We start from the raw sequence: 17,787 nt of genomic DNA, 5'->3' as shown, positions 1-17,787 counted from the left end.
GCCTCCCCTGCCCTCCAACCCCCATCCTCGCCATTGGCTTCCACTTTGTCCCCACCCTCAACCCACAATCTTTCACCCTCGAGTTTAATCCTTGGAGTTGGTCTCAGGTGATTTACACCAGAACAAGAGGAAATCCTCACTTAGTAGGGATCTTGGCTTGTGTCTGGGACGAGCCCACTGCAAGGAGGCTCAGGCTTATTGAGTGAACTTGTGGGGAAACCTGAAAAAAAGTTCTGGTGGAGGTTCTTGAAGTCTCCTGGGAAATCATTCATGTCAAGAAAGGAGAGATCCAGTCTCAGGACAAAGGTGATTGTCAGAATGAAGGGGGGATCCTTGAGTATGAAAGGGGGTTGGTTCTTGGACTGAATCTCCCTGCCATCCTTTCCCACTCAGTGGCCTTCATGTCCAACTGATGGAGAGCAGGAAGCCAGACAGTAAAAACCCAAAGAGCAGCTTCACCAAATGTCTGCAAAATACCAAGTCACAAATAACACTGTTTGAGGACTGCTCTGTGTCACAGAAAGGGAGGGGAGGCAACTTCAGCTCCTTGGGGAATCTGGTGTACTTGGCTGTGTCCACCAGTGAAGAAGTAGCATTGCCTGAAGGGCAGGCAGCACTCTCTGGATACCAAGAAATATGGCTGCCCAGGGAGGGAGAAGCATCAGAGTCCAGCAGGTTCTGCCAAAGCCACAGGCAGGGTGGGGCTCAGGCACACATGGGGAACACAGCCTGTTGACCCTCTTTCGTGGCAGGAGATCTGGGAGGGCGTCAGGGGTCTGAAGGTCCTGGATGAATTATCAAGGGCAAGAATCAATGGCATTTAGGCCGTTATTATTAATGAAACCTTATCTATAGCCATGGGCCAGTGAAATCTATAGACTTCCAATTTATGCTGTTTTGTTTGCATCTGATAATGTTTTTAAAACATTGAGAAGGAGAATTAGAAGTAATGCTTTTGATAGGAAGATTAACCTGAAAAAAAAATAAATTTATATAGTATATAAGATCTTTTAAAAAATAGTAATGATTTTTTTTATACCATACTATTCAGTACTTAGTCATGTTTTCATTAGGAATCTGCCCTTTCACAGATACCGGCTTCATTCTGCTGATGAGAAGAGAGGGAACTGTTTTATTATAAAAGTTCTAACAGTTCTTTTAATCAAAATGGGGTTTGTTGAGTTTTTGGTTTCTCTGGCTCACCCAATGCTACCCCACCTTGTTTATTTGTTTAACCCCTGGAAAATGGGACAGAGAAGGGAGAAGTAAGAAGACCTTAAGAAATATAAGCTCAGCTTGACTGTAAAGGGAAAAGCGATGCTTAGCAGATCGTGTAAGGCAAAAATTATAGCCTGGCTTACTGTAATAAGAAAGAGGTCTTTAGATTTTACCAGTATATTTAAACACAGTAGTTGGAAACAGTAAAAGCATTTATTATTTATAATCACAGAATCTGGAGGTGGGAAGGAATTTCAAATGTCAGTCAAGACCATTGCAGGCCGGAATAATTGGTGCCTTTTGCATTAGTTTGCTGCTTTTACTGCAATGCCTATCTGACGTTGGAAGAAAGGGAAACTCTCTCTTCTCAATTCACAGATGGCAACATTAAGACTTAGAAGACATTTACTCAAGTTCATCTAAGTCAAAACAGTAATGGAACAAAGATGGCACACCTTCAGTTCTTAGTTCACACTCCTTTCAATGAGATAATTACCTTACTCTACAAACTTTTTGATGGGGGGCAGGGTGTTTTACAGAGAACTCTCATTTTTCCTGTGAAAAGGTTGTACTGACTCTTTAATTTATCACAGTACAATTTTATTAAGAAACTCTTGGAGAGCTCCAAAGGGCTAGAAACATTAGTCTCACGAAATTAAGCATAATACAACAACAAAAGAATGATGAAGACAAGCTGGAACCGAGATATTTATTTATTTTAATTCCTCTTACCTGGCTACCTTCCCAGCGGCAGCCACTGTGACTGCAACAGTGGAATGAAGCAAGGGTTTGGCCACATTCCAAAAAATCGAGCACTCAATAGAGCCCCAAATACTTTGCTTTGTATTATTTAATCTTTCGTTATTGTCGTTTTTAACTCTAAAGCTGAATCCCATGAAAAAGTGACTCAGAACAAGATGTGAGCCAGAAAAAGGGAACAAGTTTCATATGCTCCCCCGGGGGCATTTTCTTTCTATTTATCTGCATTTTGCTTCTATCGTGCAGTGATTGGGAGTGAGAGCCAATCTGTGCAAAGCATTTGATGAAAACCTGTGTGTACCTAGGGTGTGTGTGGTATAGTCAGTATATGCGGAAGGGAAAGCCGAGGGCTAATGAGGAGGGAGAGATGGCCAAGCCAACATCTCGAGGCGGGGGAGTGAGAGAAAACAGCCTGTAGCTGCTGTCACAGCCCCAGCAACATCCTGGTCTTCGAGCTTCCTCCCCGTGTTTACACAGTGCTGATTGCTCCTGTCTGGAGCTATGTGCACCACTCCATCATCCTCGCTTCATAGAACATTAAAAAAATATATATGAAGCACAGAGAGATGGTGAACTTTCATCAACGAGCCGGCTTTCAAGTATGTGTGTTCTATCTGTTCGTGCTCGGTGTGCATATTTTGACAGCGGCCATGGTGCTGAATTCAGCAGCAACTCCTGAAGCCTAAAGACTTACACATTCTGACAAATCAATTAACAAATGGTTCAATTTGCAACCTAGAGTTTAAACGTAACAGTCGATTCTGATACATCACAGTCTTAATGTGCAACCCCATTACCTTCAACAGTGGACACTCACCACATGTTTATTGATTATTCCTGACAAAGAATTGGGGTGGTGAAAGGAACTATATTAGTTCTAAGAGCACTTGGTATAACTGAGGCACAGGCAGGTGGGGGAGCAGAGGAGAAAGAGGAAGAAAGCAGATTAGGAGTGTACAGCTCGGGTGGTAGGTTTTATTACCTGAGGAGGCACACCATGTCCTACTCTGCGCTGTCCAAGAGAAATATATGCCACACGTGTAATTAAAATGTCCCTAGTAACCACATTAAATAAGTGAAAAGGAACATGTAAAATTAATTTTAATAACTATTTTACTTAATATATCCAAAATATCATTTTAACACATAATTATCATAAATTATAAATGAGATATTTTACATTATTTTTTTTTGTGCCAATTCTTCAAAACTGGATGTGTAGTTTACACTTCTAGCACACCTCGATTTGGACTGGCCACATTTCGAGTGCTCAGTAGCTACATATGGCCAGTGGCTACCATACTGGACAGTGCAGGTCTAACTCATGACTTATACACTTTTTTCATGCGCTTTATACTTTTTAAAGTTTTTAAAAATTCAATGTTGCTTACTAGTGAGAGCGTGAAATTGGCACAAACTAATGAAAGGGCAAATAGGCTGCATATATCAAAAGCATTAAAACTGCGCGTATCTAAAACCTAGCAATTTGGTCAATGGCCATGCCACCCTGAACAAGCCCGACCCTGTCTGATCTCGGAAGCTAAGCAGGGTCGGGTCTGGTTAGTACTTGGATGGGAGATCACCTAGGAAGACCAGGTGCTGTAGGCGTAAAAAATTAAAAAATAAGAGATTGTAAGCTGACAAGGTTCTTGCAATCTGTGAGGTCGACCAAGGGTTGCCTCGCCTAAAAAAAATTTTAAAAATAATAAAATAAAATAAAATCTAGCAATTTGTTTTCTTCATCTTAAGGAAATTTATCTTAAGGTAAGTTAAAATAAAAGGAATTTATCGTGGTTGTGTGCAAAGATTTAACCCAAAGGATGTTCACTGCAGTGAAAATGTGGAAAAACCCAAAATTTCCACACAACAGGATGTGATTGAGTACTTTGCTATATATTAATTAATTGAATACTATCCCTGTGTGTGCGCACATGTATATAGAAAGCTTTGGGAGGTAGGAGAACAGAAATACTTTAACATTTTATCTTATACTCTGAAAATTTTAACAAAAGCATTTGTTAGTTTTGTATTTAAAAACTAATTATAAAGGATATTGTAGTATTGATATGAAGAGATGAGATGGAAAGTAGTTAAGTAAGAAGTAGTTCTAAAAATAATATATAGTATGAACTTATTTTTAATAAAAATATGTATTTGAGTATAGGAAAAATGAAGTATATAAGTCAACCCTATATGAAGTATTTAAGTCAGTTTACAGTGTTTCTCTGTAGGAAGTGAGATGGTGGCGATTTGTTTTTTCTTTTAGTTTATCTGTATTTTCTAAACGTTTATAATAAACAAGTTTTTCTTTTGGATGTAGGGGAAACAAAACTTTTTTAAAGTTTCTATACTCCCAAATCAAAACAGCCTAGCTTCTGCCATCAGCCCCATATCAGGAAAAACTCTATGAAACAGTAAGATTCATCTAATAATCTAGTTAGTTAGTTACATATATATTTACGTCACCCTTCTTCCATCTTTGTGTTTACTAGCACTAATCAACCAATCATACCTCAACTTGGGTGACAGTGCCCTTGCTTAAACCTACCCCGTATCTGTCCTTTATTACTTCATAGATAATCTCCCTAAAGAGTGTTCCTGCTGAGACTGTAGAAATTGAAATTGATCATGTGGTGATTTTTCTCCATAAGCACAGCCTTTGAGTATTATCTGGGACTTGAGCAAAACTAATCAATCGCAAAAACTCCACTGAAGCAGATTATGAAGCCACCTGTTCTGTCAGTAAATTTCCCCTGCGTCCTTTTATGTTCAAAAGAAATTCGTGAGTCTAATGGCCATAGGGAAAACTGTCTTTTAAGGCCACATAATTTCCACTAGTTAGCAAGATGAAGGCTAAATGTAAACAGCATTTAGCTTGTCGCATTCAACAGATCTGAGACCAGAATCATTGATCGGCTTTTCTCCAGCCCAGCTGCAAACAGATGCTTCTTTCTGACCAGACACCAGTGTGCTTCTTATCTCTCCTAATTCAATGGTGTGGCTACTTGAGGTTCCAAAAGAGGAAATTTACCAGGTGGCCTCAAAGCCAAAGGGATTTCCACTTGAATTCATAATACATCTTTGTCTCTAGTCAATAGCGAAAAAGAAACTAGGAGCAGGAATGACAAGTCAGCTTGAACAGACAGGTTTTAGGGTAGAACGTGTGCGTGCGTGTGTGCGTGCGTGCGTGTGTGTGTGTGTTGTGAGTGAATCCTGTCAGGGAAAGAGCCATTCCATTAAGGGTGTCAGAAGAAAAGACACTGCTGCTCCCACTCCGTAGGGACTGTAAGACTCATGTGAAATAGACCTGATCTCAGTCTCGTAGGTCTGAGTATCGTCTCCAGTTCATATGCCAACACTGTGCTATTCAAACAGTGAAGAACATTCGGTGCTTTCTCCACTGTCACTACTGGGTCAGCACTGATTTCCCTCCAGATAACACTGACAATCTGTGAGAAGAACCCAGAAAGTCCCCCAAAAGGGCCTGGCAAATTGTAGCTTCAGAACAAGTCCCCACCTGCTGCCTAGTCTTCATGTGGCCCTTGGCCTCAGGAGGTTTCAGGTGGGCAAGTGTTGAAAAGCCAACTTTAGTGGTTTAAAAAGGATTACTGACTACACGTAAAGACTTCAAAGAAGGAAAGGGGTGTTTCATATTTTCTTTCATACTCAATTGTTTAAATATCTTACGATGAAAATGTATTTGAATAAGACTTTTATAAAACATATTTTTAACACATATTTTAAAAATGGCTTAGGTAGTCCTCTTGGTAGACAAGTTAGCCTTCTGTAAATCTTCCCAGTTTGGGTTTTGGAGGGTTTTTTTGGTTAGTGATGCGATCATGGTTCTAGTCTCCTGAGCTAGGTTTCCTTCAATTAATGAGTCAAAATTTTGGGGAAGAAAGGGCCTGGAAAACAATGACAGCCCAGTAATGGACCCACTGCACTCCCAGACCTTGGTTTTTAAATACCATTCCCCACTAAAAGGAGTCAGAACTCTTTGGTTAAAAGGCTGAGGCCAGGACTAGGGCAGAAAAAAACACAAGAGGAACTTGATATATTTTGTGCCAGAAACTAAAGAACTGCTCTTAAAATGATGGCAACTTGTCAAAAAAGACATTTGTATTGCCTTCTATAGACAAACTGAGGTAATTTGATTAAAAATTGGGGGCATTAAGATGGATAATAGCAGTAATAGACTAAAATCCATTTAATAAAATGAGAATCCATGAACCCATAATAAACAAACAAAAAAAATGCCAACCAACAAATGTAGAAGAAATTATGGAGTTAGGAAATCATTATTTTGTGGGTGTCATGGCAATAACTGATTCAGGCAAGAATCACCAATGTAGGCTAAAACTACTGTGTAAAAGGCTGGTGAAGAAAAAATACATAGGAATATAACATCTCAGCATAAATCACTCTTAATTACAAAAGGAAAAACAGTTGCCTTACAGTGAGGAAACTGAGTAGATACCACCTGAACCAAGTGATCAAAGTTCATGTCACCAATAACATGACAAAGTAATATCGTGAGTCTCTTGTTTGATGCTCAGGACACAAGATCATGAATGTAAGCATTTCTGCCCAAAATGCACAATCTTAGCATAGTTGTGAGAAAATGCAAGCAAACCAAAAATGAGGAGCATTTGACAAAATAACTGGTCTGTACATTTAAGAAAAAAATGCCAATGTTATAAAATCAAAGAACAACTTAGGAACTATTCCAGATGCAAGGAGACTAAAGAGATATTACGGTTCATTGTAAGGCAGGATCCTGAACTGGGTCCTGGACTATGATGCTGAATATAGTACTGTATCAACATTAGATATTTTGATTTTGGTACGTGTATTGTGTTTATGTTTCTAATTTGGAAATACACACTGAAGTGATCAAGAGGTATGATGTTTATCACTCTCAAATGAATCAGAAAAAAATAACATAGATGAATGCATATACACACATATGGAGAGAAAAAAAATAAAGTAAATGAGGCAATGTTAACAATTAGTGGATCTGGGAGCAAGTATACAGTTCTTCATGGTATTTTTGCAACTTTTTGTAAATTTGAAATTATTTTAAAATAGTTAAAACTAAAAAGAAAAAAGTCAAGGATATCTTTCCTTAAAAATCTCAGATTTTCCCTTCCACTCCATTTCTAACCCCATTACTCTTGTTCGGGCTTTCATCAGTTGACCTGGATTCCTAAAATAGCTTTCTAAAGCTTCCTGCTTCTAGTATTGTCCCTTCCACATTACATTTGCTACACTGAGACCATACTCACACTTCCCAAATATCCATCACTCCTTGCTTATTATCTGACAAACTTTCCATACTACTTTTCTCATCATGTCTAAACACTTCTTGGCAATTGGAGAGCTTCAGCTGGCCTGATTATGCCCACTTTGTTCTTTAATTTAACAAATATTTTGCTGACTGTTGGTATGTGCTAGGAGATAAAAAAGAAACAGAATGGTCAAGGTTAGATCCTCAAGAAATTTACATGTTACAGAGGAGACAAACATGAAGTAAATGAAGTCAACATCATTTCATACTGGGATTAGTGCTATGAAGTACATAAGTATATGGAATAACAAGGGGGACACTGAGCAAGGCAAAGACTGTCTAATCAGGTCATCGGGTTACAAGGAGTCTGGTGGGAGTGTGGGAGGAAGACAGGAGTTGTCTCCGGTAGAGGGATGCACTTGCCACAGTCCAAGAGCTAAGAAAAGTCCAGTGTGTCGGGTATGTGGAGCTAGGGCAGGAGGATGCAAGGTGCGGTCTGAGCAGTATTACGGGACAGTAAAGACTACATCTGGTCTTTGTCCCTGGTAGTTCCTGGCACAGAACTTCAAAGAACATTGGAACTTCCTGAGTGACAAGAGTGTCTTTATTATGCTCATGAGGTCAGTTTCAGGATCAGAAAGACCAACCAGGTGAACAGAAGGTTGGCACTTTGGGAGGGGAAGGGGAATGGAGACTGAGTTCAATCAGATGACCAGTCGTTTAATCAATCATGCCTAGGTGAAAAATCTCCAGTAAAATCTCTGCACACTGATGTGCAGGGAGGATAACCCACCCTGACTCCACGGGGAAAAGGCGAGGAAGATCTGCCCGAGGGATCCTCACATCTTGCCCTATGTGTCTCTTCCGTTTGGTTGGCTCTGATCTGTATCCTTTATAATACAACTGTGATAGTAAGTATAACTTCTTGGGTTCTTTGAGTTGTTCTAGAAAATTATGCACCCCGAGGGAATTGTGGGGACCCCTGGTTGATCAACAGTACAGGTGGCATGGAGACCCTATTTGTGGCTGGCATGTGAAGCAGGGGTGGTTATGCAAGGACAGCAAGGACTGAGGCTCTAACTTGCAGGATCTGACAGTAACTTGGGTGGTTAGCATCAGAACTGTATTGAAGGACATCTACTTGTGAGAACAGCAAAGCCTGATCAATCAAGGCCTTCGAGGTCATGATACCAAGGCTAGATTTCATTCCAAATGCAACGCTAAGCAGCTGAAAAATTTTCTTCTTGCTAGACAGTGGTTTAATTTTCAATAAGTTCTGTCTGGCTGCAGTCTGGAGAGGGGCAAGTGTTAAAGGAGGAAGACCGGTCTATGAGGCTTTTTCAGTAATCCAGGCAAGAAATGATCATGGCTTGGATTAGAGGATGGCAGAGATGGCAGGCATGCAGATTCAAGATATAACTTAGCAGCAGAAGAGCTTGGTTAAAAGACTGAATGAGGGGTGATTAGAGACAGAGAAACTGTAGATGACACCCAGATTTCTGGTGGGGAAAAGAAGGAGAGAAATAGTTTTGGGTGAGTGGGTAGAGTCACAACTGTGGGGCACACTGAGATCCAGTGAGAGACGTCATGCAGGTACTTGGATCTGCACCACGACACTCCATCAATATCCTTCTTCAGTCAGACTGATTCTCCGCTATGCAGGTTCCCTACACAGTATGCCATGAGCATTCTTCTCTCTCCACCTGTGCTCAAGTGCTTCCCCCAGCTTCTCCCCTTCTTCCTTGCCCATGCAAATCCTTTTCACATTTCAAGTCTCAGCTCAAAACTCTTACTGCAATAAGCTTCATCTTCTCTAGCCCATATTCATATTTCTGCAGCGCTAAAAGGCAGTATGAAGCTTTTGAGCAATTTAATTTCCCATTGTATCGTAAGAGTCCTTTATTGTACATAAGTCTGGCCAGCTCTATTGGACCATAAGCCCCCCATGACAAGGGTCATTTTTAATATGTCACTTGTGTTCCTCATGAGCATTAGTGGCTTATGCACCTTTACATTCAAGAGGAATTAACTAGCAGATTTATGCAAAAGCTGTAGAAGAGTCAATAGGAGAAGATGAAGATAATAAAATGTATCTGCCTTTTAAAAGAATTTTTATAAGCAGGGCTAGAAATTACCTCTGGCATATGAAACTCTGTAAATTTTACCATTAATTAAAATAGTTGTTTCAATGACTCCTGGAGCTGTTGTATCTTTGGAGCTTAATTAAGTATCTAAAATAGCATCCCTGAAATATTCCTGTGACAAGACCTCTGGTTAGCACTAGTAGGAATTAGGACAGGATGATTGAAAAGCCTAAACTTTGATAAATAGGGATCAGGAATGAAAAACAGCTCAATATCTAGTGAGGGGGCTGGGGCGGAGGAGGCAGCCAATGGAAGGCCCCACCCTATCTGTTAGATCTAGTAGTTTTATTTAGCATCTTCATTAATGACTGAGAACAAGGCGTACACATTTTGTTAATAACACTGTTGGTACCAAATTAAGAGGTGCTGCAGACATCTTTGAGAACAGAGAAATAACACAGATGGATCTAAAGAGATTAGAAATATGAATAGAAATTACCACAATGTGGTTTGATTTAGGAAAAATGCAAATGAAGGCAGCTGGGAGAGAAATCATCCAAATGCAAAATAATCGGTGGGCTGGGAAACCTAGAAAGCAGCAACATAAGAGTATCTGGCAGGAGAGCAATGAAATAAAGAATGAGCAGTGACAACATGCTATCTCAGCCCGAATAGTTGGTGGCAGGTACAGGAAGAAATAGCTTGTCAGAACATTGCATTGAGACAGTCTCCTTCAACACCTATATACATTTTTGGAGACATTGTGGGAAAATGAACAAAAATAAGCATAAGCTCAGACATTTGGGCCTCAGTTTCTTTAGTTGTGAGAAAAAGAATGACACTTGGCTTCTAAAGTTCCCCAGCTCCAACCTTCTGCGGTCCTAGGAAAGGAAGAGATGGACAGGGGAGAGGGCAAGGGGAGAGAGCAAGGTCAGAGAGGTGGCCTGCCTGAGCACTTCTACAGACTTTTTTATGAAAAGAAGACAGAATGAAACATCTACCTTAAAAATATGCTGCAAAATAGCTTCCAAAGTGACAGGACCGAATGTGGAATTCATCTTAAACAGCGTTATCTTTCTTTCAATATAGATGAGGGGCCAAATTAACATATAAAATCTAGTAGCTATTTATTTACAAAAATACCCCCTACTAAGTATTTCTTTAAATAAAAACTCTGTGTGCCTGCACAGTATATGTTTTTTGCTTAGAAAAATTTAATTGCTTTACAATGCTAAGGATACATCTGTCTTGCAGAGCGTAACACTTGCATGTTTCTGCAGTGTTTGTGGAGGGTGACGTGAGAGGCAGACCACCCTCCTGGCTGCTGTGTCCATCTATAGAATTACTCTCTTTTCCCAGGCCACCCCAGGCTATCACCTTTTCATTCCTTTGAGGTGATTTCACTCATCTCATCTGCTTTCACTGACCTAGATCCACTACAAAGAAGGAAGTAAGGCATGTTAGGGAGGTGGGGCCATTTAAATCTCCATCAGACAGGAAAATACTGTGCCTCCTGCAGCAGCCTCAGGAGAATTTCCTCTCTCTCTCTCTCTCCCTCTCTCTCTCCACCCTCATCTCGCTCTCTCTCTCTCTCTCTCTCTCTCTCTCTCACACACACACACACACACACACACACACACACACACACACACCCCTCCCACTTCCACGCTATCATCTATCAGATACTGCCAATACTGGAGTTAAAAAGAAGTAAGCATATAACATCAATGCTTGAATAAATCCATAAATCACCACTGTCACAAGCAGAGAAATTGCTCAAAGATGGCCCAGCCATTTGCCCTTTCCAGTTGACTTCCAAATGTGCCAGGAGGGTAAAATGCTGTGGGAAGAGACATTATGAGGCATGGCATGCAAGCTACCTTCCAAAACCACACTGGGAGGGCATGATGGTCGGGACCACTTCTGCTGTGGCCTGTTTACACAGGAGGAGGAAACCAGTAACATCCATCCATCCTAAAAAGAGGAAGGCAAACCCGTCTCTGACATGCAGAAGGAAGACTGTACATCTGAAACCTAGGCTTGCGGTGAGAAAAGGTGGCAAACACTGAAACAGGATGTCTGCAGTGAGTCGGAACCTGCAGAGGGCCACCGAAGGTTAAGGATTCTCGAGCCTGCAGTAGTGTTCCAGTGTTTCGTTCTCCTTCTAACCAAATGCTACCACATGCTGCTGCTAACACCCTGAGCCGTCTTCAAGAGCACCACCTCATATCCCAGTCTCCCTCCTCGACGTGCACACCCACAGGACCCCGTTTTGGGGGCTGGTCCAGGATGCTGAATCTGGCCCCAAATCTCCTGGGTCTCACGACTGTGGTCTGAGTCTTCCTTGTGCCACTGAAATGTATGAGGCCATGGTGCGCCCCTGCCTAAAATCTTGCAGTGCTTTCCCATGGCTTTTAGAAGAATACCCGAACTCCTCGCTATGCTTGACAGAGACCTGCACTGGTGTGGCCCCTGTCCCCCTCTCCGGCCTCTTCCGCGACCACCTCGCACACGCACGTGGACCAGCCACGCTGGCCATCCTCCTCCTCCCTGAACACGTACTCACTCCCACTTTGCTCCGGCTCCTCCTTGTGTCTGGAACGTGCTTCCCCCACCTGTTCCCCCCCGCAGGTCTCAGCAGTGATGTTCCCTCCTCGGCGATGTCTTCTTCTCAGATCCCCTCTCTACAGAAGCCGCCCCCTGTCTCTCTTTCTCACGTTCTTCACATTCTTTTGTTCACTTATTTATTGCTCTCTCTCTCACTGTAATATACACGTTCTGAGGACAGAGACCTTGTCTGTCTTGTTCTTCAGTGATGGGAACAATGCTTAGCAAATGTATTTGCAAAATGAAAGGATAAATATACACTTTGATCCTGGGAGAGGCATTAAGCATCAGTGAGAAGGTAACCTTTGGAGTCAAGCTGCCTGCACTCGAATCCCCTTTCTGTCCCTTAAATCTGTATATTCTCGGCCAGGTTACTTACATAGCTTCTTTATTTCAATTTTCTTACCTATTGAAAGAAGAAGATAACAGTACCGACTTTGTAGGGGTATTGTCAGATGGCTAATGTACTTAATGAAATGCCAGTGTGTGGTTAGCACTCAAAAATCATTGTGGTTTTTCTTGTGATATACCTGTCAAAGTTCACGGGCCATGGCCATGTGATTTACTTGACATATTTACAAATCGTACTGTCATCTCCACTTTCTGGTCTGACACATAAAGAGCTCGGAAGAAGTCATTCCTACCCTCATGATAAGAAATAAAAACTAAACAAACTGAAAATCAACATCTCTTCTTAGATCCGTCAGAGAATCGAGGTCACAGGCAAACTCCTGCCCTGAAAACCAGAGAGAGAAACAGGCAGTTACAGAGAATCACAGCCTGCTGGACACAGAGGCCCAGGAGCAGAGCCTGCAGCTGGCCCCAGGATGAAGAGGACACTTTAAACTGTAACTGATGAACTGCTGGAGGTTTGATTTGGACCAGCTTGAGAATTAAAAATTTCTAGAGGGCCCAGTCCTAGGGGGCTGCACATTTTCATGAATTTTACCTCTAGGAGCCCTACCAGGTTCTTGCCATGAACAAATGAGAAAACCCCCCTTACTCTCCCAGAAGCAAAAGGAGAGAAGTAACCATTTTTGAAATGTAAGCTCTGCACAAAGCTCTCATTCTCCTTAGCAAGATCTGTCCTCGAGAGAAACTATTAGTGGTTACCAGAGGGAAGAGGGGAAAAAGGAGGTAGAGGAATAAAGGTAGTCAATTATACGGTGACAGAAGGAAATTTAACTTTGGCTGGAGAACACACAACGCAATATACATATGATGTATTATTGAACTGTACACTTGAAATCTATATGATTTTATTAACTAATGTCACCCCAATAATTTTAATTAAAAAAAAAAGAAAAATATTTTACCAGAGTCTAATCAACTGGATTTTACCAAAGCCTAAGTAACTTAGGCTTTGGGAACAATGCTTAGCGCATGTATTTGTAAAATGTATGTGCAAAATACTCAACTCAGACTCGCCAGAAGGCTGAGACCTAATCACAGGACTACAGAATGCTCCCCTCTTATCTCCATGTCAGCAGGGGATTTCAACAGAAAAAATCAAAGGTCTTAATCCCCATTTAAGAAGCAGTCTCTAGGAAAACCTAAAGACAACAGCAGAGAAACATCTTTTCAGACTACCTCCATCTCACCCTGCACAGTACATACATCCTCTACAGAAGAAAGGAAAAAGGAAGTTGCAAATATTTAAGTCTCAATTTTAAGAAAATTGTTTTTGATGACTGAGATCTTACTTGCAGCATCTAGCAAAAGCCCTTGCTGATCTTCAAATCAAGATAACTAAGCATGATTTGTTCATTTTGGCCAAAGGCATGACCATTCTGATGGAAGAGAGCAGAAGAGAACCCTTGAAACTATCTTTAAAAATCCTGGGGGACATCAGAAGGAAACTAAATCAATGGCTCTATATTAAGTCAGGGCTGTAGGTCAATACCCTAGACTGGCAGATCACAGCACATTTTTTACTTTCCCAGGTGGTTCTCTTCCTACAGTTAAGTGGTCTGGATTGACTGCATTCTTTCCCTCTGACACAGATATGCATTGTATGGAAGCTGGCCCTATGCTGATCTTGTAGATACCTCTCACCTAGGTCTAAGTGAGATTGTTATAAAACCTCAGACTCATGAAGCACCTGACATTTCCAGTGGGAAACTGTGGGAATTCTAATACTCCATTAGATGAAGGCAAGGACTGAGATTGTGTTTGTTAATCATTAAACTCACTGTGCTTAGCTTAGTGCCTGCCACATAGTAGGTGCTCAATAAATATTTGTTGGATGAATAAAAAAAAAATCCACCACAAATGTGGGCCTGGAAGAAGTATGCATAGTTCAAATTTGATGACTTCTAAAAATGCTTTTTAAAACTATTAATTAATTTAACAATCATTGAGTGTTTTCTATATGATGGGCACTAAAATACAAAAATGAATGAGATTGTGTGCCAATTCTCATAAAGAAGAGGGGGAAGGATATTCACTGAGTGCTACTATAACATGGGCACTTTGTATTCATTATTTCATCCTCCCAACAAGTGTGTAAGGTAAGTACTATTATCACCTCCCTTCGCAGATAAAGGAGCAGAAACTTGCACAAAGGCCCAAACCTAGCAAAAGGCAGAGCCAAGAATTTATTGCAGGACCTGGATCTACAATGTACTTTCTCCCCAAAGTAAATTTGAAATCACAGTGTGATGTTCTGTTATGTGAGGTTTTGTTAAGGAAACTTAGGTCCTCAAAAATTGAGTTACAAACAAATAGTTTCACTAGGCTCTAAATCTCAAGTTATTTATGTTAAAAAAAAAATTCCAATAACAGAAGTGCTCTAAAACTACATGAATGCATAATTGGAAGCTAAAAATAATAATTTGCTTAACAAAATACATGGAAATTACCAAGTTAAGTTCAAAACAGCATCTAAGAGCCAAGTCAATGGGTTTCTAAATTATCATTATCATAACTCATTGTTATGATAAACAAAGCACAACACTGAACTAACATGGCTGAAGTCAAAATAAAGCGCTGCACAATTCACACTGCCAACTGTGGCAAAACATGAAACCAAGAAGCTGCTGACTCTTCTGTGCATAAAAACTTCTTCCCTAGGACCCTGTCACTAATCCCCGACTATGCTGGAATCATAACCAGTAGGTATTCAGAATATGAATTGTGCTGCATAAAAATCTATTGTGTTAGATCCTATTTGCTTTACTGATGCTCAAACGGTAGGAGGGAAGCCTGAAATAGGCATCTGAATTTGTACAAAAGAGCAACTTAGAGAAATGCACACAGTCAGGCTGTCTTGTAGGGATGGGAGCCCCATTGTAGAGGTGGCCACGTGATGTCTGAGGGTCATAAAGGGGCTACTGAGTCACTTCTTTCTCTGGACCCTAAAGCAGTTTTGGGAATCACCATTTCTTCCCAATGGGTGAAAATACACAGAGCCTGGAATCATCTGCATTTATAAACGGGCAGAAACTTTGAAAACAAGTTGTTCTCATTTAGCCTGCCTGGATCAGATGAGGAATTGGAAAAGCCAAGATCCATGATTAAGCCAAAATTCTGGCAGCTCAGAAAGTGCCCAAGTGGTGGGAAATGGTCTGGACTGGAATAGTCCTAAAGGATGCAGTCCAATCCTAGTGTAATAATGGTGTTCTCTTACATTTTTATACCTCCTTGCAATTTTCAATGAATTCATAACAACTCTGGAGTGAAGTCACATTCATATTTTTATAGATAAAGATGTTGGAGATGAGTAAGTGATTCACAGCTAGCAACCATCAGAGTAAGATTCGAACACTGAGTCTTCTAGCTCCATATTAGATTTTCCACCACAAACTTATAAGGTGCCCTCAGGAAAATGTTTTATGGGAGCAATGACTTTGTATCAGACCTGCATTTGCCTACTCTAAATGGTCCACTTTTAGTTATATAATTTGGGTAAGTTCTATAACTTCATTAAGCATTAATTTCCTCATCTGGGGACACATATAACACATAGCATGTAGGGGGATCAAAAGCAATATGTATGTAGCATGTTTGGCATAGAACTTGGCCCTCATTAGAGCTAGAAGGATGTTGAGGGTTTCAGGGCATACTAAGGGCATGAATTCTGGAGGGAGGAATCTCCTTTCTTCCTTTGTAGCTCAGCATGCTTTGGGCCACAAAATCCCCAGGTGACATTTTACAGTATGAAAAATTACAAGAAAATACAACTTGGATCAGGCAGGGAGTGCTTGGGGTCTGAGCACTGAGCCTAGAATGAGTGTAGAGGAAAGACCATTCCGCAGGGAGCATGTCTGTGCCTCCTCCCACGGTGCCACCTGAGGCAGAGAGGGCCCTCCATCCCCACCTGGAAAGCCATGGAGTTGGCAGCAGCCAGAAATATCCTCAGAGGCAGCTTGGCCTTGTAGGACCTGTGGCTCCACAAGCGATGGGCACCAGCTGTCACACCCAGAGCAGTCAGGAGGAAGCAGAAGTAGGCTGCAAGACACAAGGAGAATGTCAACAGATGTCACAGAGTTTCTAAACATCTCCCATCCTTCTTTTCTCTCCTGAATACGGACCTGTGTGAAATGGTGTCAAGGGAAGAATCTGCAATGTGAAGAATCAGTAACTTGAGCAAATGCAGCCTTTTTATTGATTTATAGCTTTCTAATACCAGGCAGAAGCAGGGAGAACTTTCCTCAAGAAACTTTGACCTTCAAACATTACTTTTTCTATATCAAACAAATCTCCTATTTGCTAATGTTTCTTGCTAGTCTTGATGCAAAGTTACAACCATATTCCTGTACATTTATAATTCAGCCTTACACGTCCACTCACTCTCAGTGGGGCTGAGTTTGAGCTCTATGTTGCCTCTTAATTGGCAACCATGCCAGGATGAGTTATAAGAAGAGCATATTTCTAAGTGGTAGTGCCCATTATCATGGCTCCACAGACCTTGGTTTGAAAAAAATTAGGCCAGACCTAAAAGCAATGAAGTCTGGCTAGGATAAACTGACATCAGGGACCACTGATACTTGTCTTCTGGCAATCTTCACTTATACCATCACTATGACCTGGGCTGGCAAAGATGGCCAGATGAGGAACATTAAAGAGCTAACCTACAGTGAAGCTTATTATCTGCCACACATTTAAATATATTAATCTAAACCTTAAAACATGTGTTACTGTCTCTTTTTTCAGTTGAGGAACTGGATCTCTGAAAGTCGAATCTTCCACATAAACTCAACTCAGCCTGGTTTTAAAGTCTGCCAGAGCCCCATGCCACCCCCAGGTAGTGGTGGTAATTTGCTCTGTGTATGGAAACTGCATGGTAGAAAGGGGACACACGTGAACCAAAAATATCATGATTCCTGAGATTATTACAACTATCAGAGTGGTTTTAAAGCAATGTGCCCACATAATGCTAAATGTCTTACTTGGAATATCTTGTTAAAACATATCAAACAATACCATTGGGTTTGTATTATTATTAACCCCATTTTACAAATGAGGAAACAGAGGCTTAAAGAAGTAAATTAATTTCCCAGTGCCACAAAGTCAGGAGGGGTCTTTGCTAAGAGTCTGAACCAAGAACTGAGTTCCTGCCCTCCATATGCCCCTTGGCATTTCCGAAGCATCAGGTAAGTTTAATCTTCACTTCTCCAGACCCCACTGTCATCCGTAATATTGGATCCCAACCTAAAAATAAAAGTGAGCTGCTTCCTTAATTGGGGGTAGAGCCCTAACCCAGGCTATAAGTAGGTAGGATCAGGCAGATTATCTGACAAAATTGCTTCTAGCACTTAGCACATGCAAGGCCACCCATTAAAAACTGCTGAAGAGCAAGTGATCAGCTGTGAGTACATTCCCAAGCAATTG

The 17,787-nt window shown here is 41.1% G+C and overlaps 1 protein-coding gene and 1 pseudogene across 1 annotated transcript in view; one reads left to right on the top strand and one right to left on the bottom strand.

Annotated features, from left to right (window-relative positions):
• Positions 1–17,787, bottom strand: part of SCD5 (stearoyl-CoA desaturase 5) — a 127,294-nt gene that overhangs the window by 30,791 nt on the left and 78,716 nt on the right. The window contains exon 2 of the mRNA XM_016156212.2: positions 16,274–16,404. Within this exon, the coding sequence (XP_016011698.1) occupies positions 16,274–16,404 (131 nt within the window). The remainder of the gene's footprint in view (positions 1–16,273; positions 16,405–17,787) is intronic.
• On the top strand, positions 3,467–3,585 carry LOC118608878 (annotated as a pseudogene).

This window comes from Rousettus aegyptiacus, unplaced genomic scaffold, assembly GCF_014176215.1.
Source record: "Rousettus aegyptiacus isolate mRouAeg1 unplaced genomic scaffold, mRouAeg1.p scaffold_m13_p_10, whole genome shotgun sequence".
NCBI classification, from domain to species: domain Eukaryota; kingdom Metazoa; phylum Chordata; class Mammalia; order Chiroptera; family Pteropodidae; genus Rousettus; species Rousettus aegyptiacus.
The sequence above is the reverse complement of the archived record's forward strand: the minus strand, read 5'-3'. Positions and strand labels throughout refer to the sequence as shown.